This window comes from Pogona vitticeps, chromosome 3, assembly GCF_051106095.1.
Source record: "Pogona vitticeps strain Pit_001003342236 chromosome 3, PviZW2.1, whole genome shotgun sequence".
Taxonomy (NCBI): Eukaryota; Metazoa; Chordata; class Lepidosauria; order Squamata; family Agamidae; genus Pogona; species Pogona vitticeps.
In genome coordinates, this window is record NC_135785.1 from 63,173,700 (window position 1) to 63,187,958 (window position 14,259).

The 14,259-nt window shown below is 40.4% G+C and overlaps 2 protein-coding genes across 5 annotated transcripts in view; one reads left to right on the top strand and one right to left on the bottom strand.

The window, feature by feature from the left end:
• The window catches only part of NRAP (nebulin related anchoring protein), a 76,030-nt gene extending 72,423 nt beyond the window's left edge, over positions 1–3,607 (bottom strand). Inside the window, exon 1 of the mRNA XM_020779900.3 lies at positions 353–3,607. Coding sequence (XP_020635559.3) covers positions 353–424 — 72 coding nt within the window. The 5' untranslated portion in view covers positions 425–3,607. The remainder of the gene's footprint in view (positions 1–352) is intronic.
• CASP7 (caspase 7) overlaps positions 1–14,259 on the top strand; it is a 41,731-nt gene that overhangs the window by 9,563 nt on the left and 17,909 nt on the right. The window contains exons 1-2 of one of the 4 annotated variants that reach the window (XM_078389561.1): positions 5,310–6,438; positions 8,740–8,846. In XM_078389561.1, the coding sequence (XP_078245687.1) occupies positions 6,436–6,438; positions 8,740–8,846 (110 nt within the window). In that variant the 5' untranslated portion in view covers positions 5,310–6,435. Of the gene's footprint in view, positions 1–5,309; positions 6,439–6,498; positions 6,592–8,739; positions 8,847–14,259 lie in introns of those variants that run through there. The other 3 variants (XM_078389562.1, XM_072995535.2, XM_072995532.2) reach the window with 3 other exon arrangements.

Below are 14,259 nucleotides of genomic sequence, written 5' to 3' on the forward strand. Positions count from 1 at the left end.
AAGTTGCTTCTGCTTTATATTTTATTAGTTTTTTTATTTAAATTAAAACTGATTAGTCCTGGCAAACAAACAAATGACTGTCCCTACTGTGTTTAAAAAAAAAAACCCAAAATATGTTTTCTGTCATGTAACGTTTAAGAAATGTAAAACATTCAGCAAAATTACGTGCTTACCAAAGTGCAGTTCTGACATTGAAACTATTCAACATTCATAAAGACTATGACAGTTCAATAGCTTTTCTACTGAGTTCAATTTTAAAAAGATGCAGGATAAGCTTCTGAAAAGCACTGGCAGCATATTGTATCTGAATTTTTCACAATATGCAAGAATTAACTACAGCATATCTACTGACCTGATCAATACAATTAATCTTCTCAGCAGGATAAACTCCATAACCACATCTGGCACAAGGCTGAATATTCATTTTGAAATTATCCAAAGATTTTTTTATAACTCTCAAAATTTCCGCTGCTGCACTAATGCAAGTATGTTGTTTCCTATGAAACACAGCCTAGTCTTTTTACAACAATCCACAGTCAGACCCTTCTGCCTCCCGTGAAGCTTCTGTTTCACACTCAGCTGTTGTCTGGTTTTTAAAGCTGTCACTTACTAAGAGCAGTTATTTTGGCAACTGTCTAAGAGTTCATGAGAGGAAAAGGGGCAGGAGAATTCAGTGATACCGTTCCCTAAATAGAAGAGTGAACTCACAAAGAAGCATCACAGTCATATGAGTGGGAACGTCTAATTGTTAATATTTAAACTATGGGGCTTACAGCTTACTTGTCAGAGCTCCGGGACAGACTTCTAAATATATGTCACTTCATCTTCAGATTATTATCTACTAGATAAGAGTCACCATTAAGGAAAGAAGAAGATGGGGCAGTTTCTCAATTAAGTCTCATCAAGAAGCGATCCAGAAATAGTTTGCCACCCCATGGAAGAAAATAAATGTACAATGTCCACTATATTCTATACCCAGACTTACAACATATTTCTCAGACTATTAAAAAAAGGCCAAGATCACATTACTTGAAGCAAGTTGGGAAATTAATTGCACTGCTATACATATCAACATTATATTGTTTAAAAACAATTATACTTGTTCAGTTAATGACTTGAAATGTGGTATTAATTATACATTTGGTGAGAGATAAAATTTTGACAAATTTCAAATTGATCCCATAAATCTTGCCACAGATACAGCAAGTTAAAATGGCCATAATCCTACTGAGTTTTTATGCCATTGTAATGCAGCAGACCAAAACCTCATTAGCTAATTGCCACAAATTAAGATGTTAACAAAGACATCTAATTTTGTGCACTAAATCATGTTACTTGGCACACATCTACTGCCTAAACTAATTTATTAATCTGTAGAAATTCGCCAAAAAGTTTACACTAATTGCAGTATGATAGATATAACTAATAAGATTTCGGTCAGTACATACTGTAAACTACACAATCCCAGAGCACCCCCAGGATGAAGGAAACAGTAAACCAATTGAGTACTACATGGCTATAGAACAGTGAGAAGGATCACCATAAATCAGAATAAGTTTGATGGCACACAATTGTTATTTTCAAAACTGAATACATATTTGAACTGGTATGTGATATACATTTAATTCACATTTTGGTCAAAACTGCTTGCGTACTTTATTCAGATTTCTTGAGAAAGACAAGCCTCAATTGGTTTGCTGAAATTCTGAGCAGCAATTAAAAAGTTATGATAGTTGTCCTGCCCTATTAAAGCATATGGGAACAACTGCTGTAAAAGTTACCTTACACGTGCTCTGTTTCATTTGGAAGCTACAATACTGTTAGTATTCCAATATTTTCAGAAGGATTCTGTGCTGCAGAAGGAATCTAGTGGATTCCAAGTGCAATACTTAATTTCTCAGTAACACTGGATAATTCATTTTCTTGGAGACCACCCACTGCTGTTTTTTTTAATAGAGTTCTGAAGTAACAAAGGGCTAAATCCAACTGTCAGTCTCAGATATAGTTATTTCCAACTCAATGTTCTAGACTAGAGCAGCAAGTGTCCATCAACAAGTGTGAGGGGAAATCAATAGCAAGTCCAGGTTGAAAAATGAGGATTAGCCGCCTATAGTGGTTGTTTGACCAGATAGGCAGGGTATAAATAAATAAATAAATAAATAAATAAATAAATAAATAAATAAATAAATAAATAAATAAATATTCAGAGCCCAGTTTCAAAGCACATGTATGAGTAGAGTCAAGAGACAAGAATAGTCAACCCATGAATCAGGTAATCCAACAGGGCCCAGAGGAACCAAACAGCAGCAGCTCTACAACAGTCCAAATCATTAGGTAGGACTTCAGGCCAATATGATACATGGAAAGTCAGAGCAGAATGTCAGTATGACCCTTGCTTCCTGTGGTCACCTTGGCCTGGGACCCCTCTCTTCTTCAAGGGGCTCTAATTCATTACTTACTGTCTAACCTTCAAAACACTCATGGTTCCTCTGTGTGTGTGTGTGGTTTTTTGGGGGGCAGGGGGGTAGATTCTAACACTTGGAGTTGCCAGCATTCTCTAAGTTTAAGACTTGTCTTCATTCATCACACTGTTGTCATCTCTTGGAAGCACTGGATGCCTCCCTGGCAAGGCCAAACATCTCTTCCATTTCATGTGCTCCTGGGAAAAGGCTGCCAGAAGGCGCCTCCCTGGACCTCATCTCCCTTTGTTGAGGCAGATTGTCCTTTGATTTCATCCTTTGAATAGGACTTGGCCACTCGGGGTTAAATCCATGTTGAACAAATGGTTCATGTTAAATCAACACTTTTGTAAAGTCCAGGGATGACCAAACCAATTTAGGCAAAGAACCAAGGACTTTAATTCCCAGAGCACAGAGTGCTGTCCTCTGAAGATGCTGGCCACAGAGACTGGCGAAACGTTAGGAAGAACAACCTTCAGAACACGGCCAAAGAGCCCAAAAAACCCACAACAACCATTAGATCCCGGCCGTGAAAACCTTCACGAATACTTTGATACCCACTTACTTAGGAATTGGCTCCATTTAAATCAATGGGATTTGTTTCCCAAATTGCTGCAATTTCTCAGGACATTTGAGAATGGCGCTGATAATGGCTCGTTCGTTGACACCAGCTTTCTGACTTCTGTGCACATTTATTCCTTGGCTGCATTGCATGTGCATTCTTTATTATAGTTAATATTTGAATATACAGACAAAATCGTCTTTATGTCTATCTTCTATTTTATACTATATCCATAAAATTAAAATTTGACATTTCCCATAATAACGCCATGACTATGTAAACCAGAGGCAAATAATTCATCAAACAAAAAAGTGTGTGGGGGGGAATGTATAAATTCCCCTCTGTTTATTTTGGATTGTAAAATTTATTAAAAACTCAAAACATTCATCTGCTTTCCTCACATAAGCCAAAAGGGACACACAGCACACATGTCTGGAAGAAACCAAACGCAGAGAGGACCAGTGGGCTATTAATTTATTTTAAAAACTAGAAATACCTTTTAGAGCATTAAAATTGGCTCTACTGAAAGCTCTGTCCTCTTTTGGCTCTACTGCACTCTACTCTCAGGATACTGAATTGTGTACTCTCACCTACATCTATTCTCTCCAAAAATCTCAAGAGTTCAGAAAAGCTTTCTGATATACACAAGGCCACCCTCAATGCCTAGCATTTTGGACAATGCACAGCAGAACCCACAACTACAGTAATGGACTTTTTTAAAAAATGGGCCAAATTCAAGGGGATTGTTGCTAAGTACTGCCAGCATTGTAGCATTATTGTCAGCCTAGCCAATATGCTTATCATATTATTAGAAGAGGTGTTCCTTCAGCTGATGACAGATGTCTGTTCATTATAGTTTGAAGAAGTGGACCTGTCCATGAAAGCTTACTTTAAAATATAGCACTTAGTCTTTAAGGTGCCACAATGTTTTTACTTCTTTATTTTTTGTTGTTGTTTTTCTTTAGTTTCTGCTAGTGACTTTCTTTACACAAGTATACTGTATTAAATGTGCTTCATTTTGTGATTGGTCACTGAAAGGTAACCTTAATTCATAAGTCTGATTGCCACAGCGTGTATTTTAGAGGAAATGCTGTTGTACAAGCCAAAAAACAAGGCTATTGCAAAGATTGTGCATTCTTTTTAAAGTTCAGTGTGATCCTCTCCCATCACCACAACTGAAGTCACCTAAAACCACCTGTCTGGTTTAGTTTCTGTTGGTAGTACAACACATACACACCCTCACCTTCAACTCAGTCAGCAGAACAAGTCACACACACCCCTGACTGTGGGCGCAGATTAGGCATCTGCAAAGACATGAACTTGATAGCATCAGAAAAGGTAGCTTTAAGGGGAGTCATCTTCCTTACTTTCTTCCTCAGTCTGCCAGAGAAAGTAGAAGCCTTACATTTCTAGACCAAAAGGGTCGAGCTTAGGTATAGATCAGGATCAAGCTGGGCAGCATTTCATGCTGCATGTGATTGGTAGGAAATCAACTGTCATCTATTTCCCCATAGGATCACACCCTGTATGACTCAGTATGCTTTTGCCCAAGCTTGGTGACTGTGTAGTGATTCGAACCCTGGTCTCCTACCACAACCACCATCCCCGTTCAACTACAACACTTTCCAGCCACTAAGTCACTCTCTTACACACACACACACACACAGAGAGAGAGAGAGAGAGAGAGAACAAACACTTGCAACCATACTGCTCACTCAGTCAAGGCTTGTGGGCTCTGACCTTTCCAGGAGTCCTTTTTCACAAGTTAAATCAAACAGAAGCTTATGCCACATATTTATTTATTTATTTATTTATTTTATTTCTATACCACCTGTCTCCCAATTATGGGACCTGTGGCAGCTCACAAATTATTAAAAGGCCAAACCAGTTTTTTAAAAAAAGCAATAAATAATTACGTTAAAATTAAACATATCTATTCAAACAACCAGTTAAAATTGTTTTTAGAACTATCTTAAAGGCGAATTAAAACATACATAAAATAATGTGCGGCGCCTGAACTCATCACTGCCCAATAAACGAAACTCGCTCGTTTTTTAAGAGGCCAGACTTCCGTTCTTGCTTGGAACAAACTAACATGACTGCCCCTCTCCCCGGGAAATTTTTCTGGTCCTCTGTTTCTCCAAGAAAGGGAGGCATCGGGCTCATGCCCTGTCCAGGCAGTGTGTTGTTTTTCGGGGCGTGTGTGTGTGTGAGGTCCCGACTTGCTGAGAGAGGAGAGCTCCCCGGGGACCTCAGGCCAGAAGGTGGCGCTATTCGGACCGCCTTGGGAAGGGCGAACGTCAACTAGTAAAAAAAGTTCCAAGCCCTCTCCGCGCAGCGTTTCCTGTGCCACGGAGGTGCCGGGGAAGACCGACGGCAAAGGAGTCCGAGCGGTTACTTTTGGTTTCGCTTTGCAGGTCCTTCGCACGGCAAGGAGATTAGGCGCGTGGAGGTACCCCTGGTCGCCCCTTCCTCGTGGAGTGCAGGCAGGCGAGTGTCCGCCGGGTTTGGGGTGGAGTGGGGAGAAGAGTCGAGGGACACCCCCCCCGCCGCTTCTCTGAGGCTTTCTTGCTTTCTTTCCACGTCTCCGGGGTGCGCCTCTGACCTCCCTTCTCGCTCTGCTCCGCTTTGGCCCTGCCCCGTCTCTGCTGCTCTGGCCGCCCAGCCTCCCGCTTCGATTCTCTTGCTCTGCCCTTTAATTCGCTCTTGCTTTTTCGCTCCACGTTCCGTTCCATTTCGTTTCAGGTTCGAGAGTTCTGCGCCTCGCCCCTTTCGCGCCTCTAAATGCAGTTCTTTCCGCCCTCGAGGCGTGATTTTCTACCTGATTATTTCCCCTAAGTACTCCCTAATCGCATCCCTTGTTCTCTACCCAACATCCCGTCTGGTGAAAGCAGCCCCTGGTGGACTTCCGTCTGTCTGTTTCCCTTTTAGATACGGCAGGACCAGCATGTGTTAGTATTGAATATCTGTCGTAGAGAAAACGAGCCTGATTTTTTTTTTTTTTTTGAATTTGCCTCTTGGGCACCTGCTAGTTATCTCCGTTACAGCTGGTCCTGTCACTGTGTCTTTAGCTGACTTGGGGGAGATTACTGTCCAATTCACAGCAGTAAAAGATTGGTGGTCCTCTTCCAGAAAAAAGCAGACACTGTGTCTGTTCTTAAACTCTGGCTAGTCTACCTAATTTACCTCTTATTACTCTGTCTCCAGTTTTGAACAGATGAGAACACAATCTTGAACTCTGCTAATCAACCCAGGGTTAGTGCCACCTTAATTCTGTGTTTTTAGTCATTAAAACGAACCAAAATCTGCATACCTAAAACATGTTTATTGTTAGCCTGATAGGTTTCTGTCTCACTTTCCGTGTCCCAGTGATATCTTGCAATGGAGAACTCTTTAATCAGTGCTAAAAAGTAAATGGTATGTATATTCCACGATGTTTACTTAGAATGTCATAATACTTACTACATGGCGTCTTTTCATTAACCTACAAATAAAGGAAAGGGTTCTTGTGGTTCTTTAGAGGCCATTGAATGCAGCTGCCATGAACTCTAGCCAGTGGATAGAGAGAAGGTGAGTCAAAGTGTGACAACAGAGTACTATGAATTGACTGCCTCACTATAAAACATATATAAAACACTATAAAACAATGATATGTGTGTGTTGGGGGATTTTTAAGTCTATTTCAGGTGTAGCTACGTGTGGGGTTAGGGAGCAAATTATAGGCAGCTGTGTTCTGTTAAAAAGAGAAAAGTGGCCCATAAATGTTTAAAAATAAATAAATACATGCTGAGTACAAGTGGAAGCTCTTACCACAAATATTAGCTGAGTCATACATAGCGCTGTTTCATGTGCACTCAAGATTACTGTATCTACCCAATAGATTCTTTTTCTCCTTTGAACTACAGTATCAGACTCCACTACAAAATTAGAGAACCTGTTGCTCTCGAGATACTGCTGAATTCCTGTTCCAACCACCCTCAGCCACTAAAATATAATGGGCGTAGAAGTTCATCAGCATCTGGATAGCTATGGATTATGCTAAGCATCTGGATACCCCTATTTTGTTTGGAGGAGTGCCAGTCAAAAAATATGTGTCCTGATGCTCTTAGGGCACCTGAAAATAGTAGCACTGTCCTTTAGCTCAAATGCACTTTGATTTTACTTAACATGGATCAATATAAATGAGTATAAGTTAACATATTAAAGGTAGTTTGTAACTTACCTGAAATAAAACAGTACAACCCAGTTGCATGATTACTTTCAGTTGTGTAAGACATGTGATATAGTTAAAAATGAAGAGATTGATATAGAAATTCTGAAACAAATCCTTATACTCATATTGATATTTAGGAATTCCCCAGAAATTGCCAGTTATGGACAGTATGGTTAATACATGTTTAATCTCTTATTATTATTATTAAGCCGCCCAGAGTGGTAGAATATATCAGATGGGCGGGATATAAATGGAATAAATAAATAAATAAAATAAATTATGAAGAAACCTTCTGTTGGAGGGGGTCCCCCTGACTGATTGGGGATATTTCCCTAGGTTGGACAACGTTATCCTTTCTCTTAGGGATTGAGTCCATTACTTGGGGGTACTTGTAGACCCAGATATTTCAAACAAATACAGTGGGGTCTCGACTTAAGAACTTAATCCGTATTGGAAGGTGGTTCTCAAGTCAAAAAGTTCTTAAGTCGAATCTGCATTTCCTATACGAATGCATTGAAAACCATTTAATCCGTATCTGCTCTTTTCTGACCATAGAAACTAATGGGAAGCTGCTATTCTGCCTTCTGCCACTAGAGGGGGATATTTTCTTTCTTTTTTCCCCTTAGGTTCAGGGAAGGCAGGGAACACTAAAGGCAGCACTTTAGAACTCTTTTTTTAAAAAAATGAAGCCAATTTTAAATAATGTTTTAAAGCATGTTGTGCTGATTTTTTCAGCACAAAGGCACTCAGGCAGGCTTTTTAGGTGCTGAGCAAGCCTCCGGAAGCCTGCTCAGAGCGAGCCGATCAGCTGTTAGGCGGGGAGAGGAGCGGGGAAAACCACAAAATGGCTGCCAGGCTCTTTCTGGGTGTCGGCTTTTAGCTCTTTCCTGCTCTTTTTCCTGTGGTTTGGGGGCTACCAAGGCCTGGTAAGTGACTTTATTTAACAGTACAGTATTTATTTTTAAGTTTCCGACCCTTTCCCCCCCCCCCTCTAGAAGCCTCTAAGGGGAGGGAGGGGGGACTTTTTTCCCTGTTCGTAACTCGAGGGAAGTTCTCATGTCGAGTCCTTACTTTCCCTAAAGGGCAGGTTCGTAACTGGAATTGTTCGCAAGTCGGGTCGTTCGTAAGTCGAGACCCCACTGTAGCAGCTGTGTCTACGTCGGCCTTTAAGCAACTCAGGCTGATTGCCCAGTTGTGTCCCTAGCTGGACAGGAGCTCTTTGACAATCTTGGTTCATGCATTGGTGATCACAAAGATTGACTATTGTAATGTTCTTTATGTGGAGTTTTCCTTGAAGCTGACTTGGAGACTGCATTGTTATTTCCAGTGAAGACTGAAACACTCTTCATCGGAAAGAAGATGTGGATGTAAACACTTAAATTTGTGATGGTGTGAAATTTATTTCAGGTCTATTAACACAGTTCTTCTGTAACGCTACTCTGAGAAGTGTTTGTTTTAAAAGCATTGACTCTATAGCTTTCTCATATTTTTTTAAATCTAAATAGGTGACAGAAAAGCTTCCTGCCATGGAGTCAGCAGGAAAGGATGGAGGTTCTGGTGATGAAATGGATGCAAAGCCGACTAGACTGGATCGATTTTCAATCTTTCCAAAGTAAGCATTTTAAAACACTTTTTTGTCTAACAAGTTTGGATCCTAATTCATTGTATGTTTCACACAAATAAGCAATTCTTTGACAGGTGGAAATTCATGTTTGCTTTGGATCCATCAAAAGAATTGTGAAAGAAAAATACATTCCTAAAATGCTTTTGTTATTTTATTTTTCTTTATTTCACTTCCTTGTAATATTTTCTTTACAAAACTACTCAGAACAGATTATTGTGAATGTAATTTGAAGTATATAGGGACAACATAGTTTAAATGATTGCATAATATCAAATTCATAAAACATCCAAATTACATGTTACATTCTTGTAACAGTCCTTTCAGGCTCTAGATCACTGGTTCTTAACCTTTGTTACTCAGATGTTTTTGGACTGCAACTCCCAGAAGCCTTCACCATCAGCTCTGCTGGCTGGGGTTTCTGGGAGTTGCAGTTCAAATACACCTGATTAACAAAGGTTAAGAACCACTCTAGATTACTTTTCTGGATTCTAAAATGACCATTGGGGTGCCATCATGTTTATGTGACATTTGCTTTGGGCCGTTAAGTTTAGGTATATTCACAAGTACAATAGTTTTTACATGGTGACCCCATAAAAATGGTATGACTAACATCTTCCCTGGCTGGTTCTAAATGACCTTCAGATGTAAGGAAAAGACCATTAATTTCACTCTTCTTTTCTATAAAAGTGGGTTGAGTTTGAAATCATTATTCCTCACTGTTTTGAGTTCTATCATTTTTTTAAAGTGGTACTAAAATCAATCTCTCTCACACACACACACTGTGTGTGTGTTCTAAATACCTTTTTTTATAAATAACTTTATGAAGCTTATATAAGTAAATTGGTATGTTTAGGATACAAGACTTCTGCTTGAGGAGGGGACTTAGCAATTTCTAATAATTGTTTTTATTTAACAAGGTAAGATCTTCATTGCTAACATGTACTGATATTGTGGGGGATGAAGGCTTCTATTTGTCCTGTTTGTCTTTCACATTTCTTCTTTCTAGATAGTTCTGTCTCCAGGTGCAGGTAGCCACCCACTTTATTTCCTTATGCCAGTACATTATCTTTTCTTTGCAGTCACATGATTTTACAGGAAATGTAGCCCAGTGCTTTGCTGCAATCTTATGAGAAACAAGCTGAGCTCACTGCTCACCGCAGTCTCCATTGTTCCATCTCTTTCCCTGTTTAAGGAGGTCTGTGGGATGAATTGGAGACAGAGGGAGGCCCAAAGAGTTACATTTTTGTGTTATAAACAGACTTTACCATTCACTTCCATTAAAAAAAGTCTCTCTCTTGTTTTAGAAGTTAGAATATTAAATTTTAGTCTACTTAATTTTTAAAAAATATTATGCTTCATGAATTGATAGTGACATTGTAGAGCTCGTACTGTCGAGCATTTTTAGTTGCATGAAATTAACCACACTGCGCTCATTTGTATTGAAGATAGCTTTGTTGGTGGAACAGCGATGGAAGTGGACTTAGTGGGACAGTGCGGCAGCATAATGAGCCTGACATCAATTGGCTATGGGTGCCAGAGTTTGGTATGTTAGATGTGGCTGAGTTCTATTTTTAAAATACTAAATTTCTGAATTCTTGAAAGTAGCCTTATCTATCGGATATGTGTGTAAACATGATGACTGCCATGTAGGAGAAGCATTCTTGACTCTGTCTACCTGTTGCTGTGGCATTTCCTTTTTTTTTTAAACCAGCAGAGCTGTTACTACCTGGCTCTGCTGTGTAGGGTGTATGATCTTGTATTTTTGGTTCAGAAGGAGGAAAAACCTTTTAGTAGTGAATGCTTCTCTCTTTCTCTCTCTCTTTTCCTCTTTTCATTCACCCACACAATGTAGATTTTTAACCATATCTGGCTTGGAGAGCATCCAGTTTTGGAGACCCCTATGTCCTTCTGGTTATTGTTGGACTTCAGGTCCCATCATCTGTGCATAGCATAGTCAGTATAGGAACTGCAACATAACAACATCTGGAATGCTGTGCTTTGTCAGTGCCTATCCTAGATTCTTTTAAATAGGTGCCATTTGAGCTTAATAAGCAAAGGAGTTTTGGAACATACATTTCGCTCTTGAGCCAGGCTTCATACTGCTGCTTGAACTAAGCAGTGAAGAATGGCATCACCTAGATGGGGCTTGTGTTATCTTTATGTTACTTCTGGGTTCATTATGATTTGTGCTTCCATTAGGTAGTGGCTGGAAGAACTTGGTAGTAGCAGTAAGAGGGGAGCAGTCCTTACAACCAGATAACATTTTTCCCTCTTACTTAAAATGTTTTTACACTGCCTTTCTCCTAAAAAAGGACTCAAGGTGGCTTACATAATTAAAAACACAATATTAAAAGCTAAAAACAGTAAATTATTTAAATATTTAAGAAGAATTAATAGCATATTTAAAATGTTGAGCAAAAGCATTACTAAAAACAGATTTAGAAGCAACAAAATGCAAACCATTCCATTTTAAAAAAATTTCTAGACAGTCACTAAGGGAAAGCCTGCCTGAAGAGAAAGGTCTTAACCTTCTTGTGGATGGACAGCAGCAATGGATCTCACATGACCTCCTGTGGGAGGGAGTTCCAGAGTCTGGGAGCCACAACAGAGAAGGCCTTCGCCCACGTCCCCCAAGCACATCTGTGAGAATGGTGTCTAGGTTTGTCGTCGCTTTCCTCCCAAGAAGCAGGTGTCTTTTAATTTCATGGCTGCTGTCACCATCTGCAGTGATCATAGAGCCCAAGAAGGTAAAATCTGTCATTGCCTCCATATCTTCGCCTTCTATTTCCCAGGAGGTGATGGAACCAGTTGCCATCATCTTAGGTTTTTTGATGTTGAGCTTCAGACCATTTTTTGCACTCTTCTAGTTCAGTAGGGACGTGGTGGCGCTGCGGGCTAAACCGCAGAAGCCTGTGCTGCAGGGTCAGAAGACCAGCAGTAGTAAGATCGAATCCATGCGACGGAGTGAGTGCCCGTCACTTGTCCCAGCTCCCGCCAACGTAGCAGTTTGAAAGCATGCAAATGCAAGTAGATAAATAGGGACCACCTCAGTGGGAAGGTAACAGCGTTCCGTGTCTACGGAAGATTGTCTTTGGACAAAACGCTGGCTCTATGGCTTGGAATTGGGGATGAGCACAGCCCCCTAGAGTCGAACACAACTGGACAAAAATTGTCAAGGGGAACCTTTACCTTTACCTTTCACCCTCATTAAGAGGTTCTTTAAGTCCTCCTCACTTTCTGCCATCAAAGTGGTATCATCTGCATATCTGAGGTTGTTGATATTTCTTCCAGCAATCTTAATTCCGGTTTGGGATTCATCCAGTCCTGCCTTTTGCATGATACATTCTGCATATAAGTTAAATAAACAGGGAGACAATATACAGCCTTGTCGTACTCCTTTCCCAATGTTGAACCAATCAGTTGTTCCATATCCAGTTCTATCTGTTGCTTCCTGTCCCACATACAGATTTCTCAGGAGATGGATAAGGTGGTGAGGCACTCCCATTTCTTTAAGAACTTGCCATAGTTTGCTATGGTCCACACAGTCAAAGGCTTTTGTGTAGTCAATGAAGCAGAAGTAGATGTTTTTCTGGAACTCTCTGGCTTTTTCCATAATCCAGCGCATGTTAGCAATTTGGTCTCTAGTTCCTCTGCCCCTTTGAAATCCAGCTTGTACTTCTGGGAGTTCTCAGTCTACATACTGCTGAAGCCTTGTAGTATTTTGAATATAACCTTGCTAGTGTGTGAAATGAGTGCAATTGTGCTGTAGTTGGAGAATTCTTTGGCACTGCCCTTCTTTGGGATTGGGATGTAGACTGATCTTTTGCAATCCTCTGGCCACTGCTGAGTTTTCCAAACCTGCTGGCATATGGAGTGTAGCACCTTAACAACATCATCTTTTAAGATTTTAAATAGTTCACCTGGAATGCCATCACCTCCACTGGCCTTGTTGTTAGCCATGCTTTCATTCTCCAGGATGTCTGGCTCAAGGTCAGCAACCACACTCTCCGGGTTGTCCGGGACATCCAGATCTTTCTGGTATAATTCCTCTGTGTATTCTTGCCACCTCTTCTTGATGTCTTCTGCTTCTGTGACGTCCCTACCATTTTTGTCTTTTATCATATCCATCTTTGCACAAAAGGTTCCTTTAACATCTCCAATTTTCTGGAACAGATCTCTGGTTTTTCCCTTTCTATTATTTTCCTCTATATCTTTGCACTGTTCATTTAAGAAGGCCCTCTTGTCTCTCCTTGCTATTCTTTGGAAGTCTGCATTCAGTTTTCTGTAACTTTCCCTATCTCCCTTGCATTTTGTTTCCCTTCTCTTCTCTGCTATTTGTAAGGTCTCGTTGGACAGCCACTTTGCATTTGTTTTTCTTTGGGATGGTTTTTGTTGCTGCTTCCTGTACAATGTTACGAGCCTCCATCCACAGTTCTTCAGGCACTCTGTCCACCAAATCTAGTTTCTTAAGAAGTGAAGAGGTCCTTTTAGCCCCTAGCAGCTCTATATCTCTATGCCTCTTTTCTTAAATGCTGCTGCTTTCTGCCTCCCAGGGAACAGCAGGAACATTCTTAAAGAGGCAGCCTACAGCAGGAGCTTTTGCCCTGCATCGTTTTGAACTCCAAGGCCAAACATAGTTGTTCCTTTTATCTCTTGACTCCCTACTTCAGCATTCCAGTCCCCTAGAATGAGAAGAACATTTGTTTTTGGTGTCAGTTCTAGAAGGTGTTGTAAGTCTTCATAAAATGGTTCATTTTCAGTCTCCTCAGCAATGGTGGTTGGTGCATAAACGTGGATGACTGATGTTGAAAGGTCTGCCTTGGATTCGTATTGAAATCATTCTATCATTTTGTGATTGTATCCCAGTACAGCTTTTCTCACTCTTTTGTTGACTATGAGGGCTACTCCATTTTTTAACAGAATTCTTGACCACAATAATAGATATGATAATCGTCTGAATTGAATTTGCCAATTCCCATCCATTTTAGTTTACTGACGCCCAGGATGTCAATGTTTATTCTTCCCATCTCCTTTTTGACCACATCCAGCTACCCAAGGTTCATAGATCTTACATTCCAGATTCTTATGCAGTATTCTTCTTTGCAGCATTGGACTTTCCTTTCACTTCCAGGCACGTCCACAGCTGAGCATCCTTTCGGTTTGGCCCAACCACTTCATTAGCTCTGGAGCTAATTGTACTTGTCCTCCGCTCTTTCTCAGTAGCATGTTGGACACCTTCCGACCTGACATCTTCCAGTGTCATATCTTTTAGCCTTTTGTTTCTGTTCATGGGGTTTTCTTGGCAAAGATACTGGAGTGGCTTGCCAGTTCCTGCTCCAGGTGGATCACATTTAGTCAGAACTCTCCCCTATGACCTGTCCGTCAAGTGTCCCTGCACGGC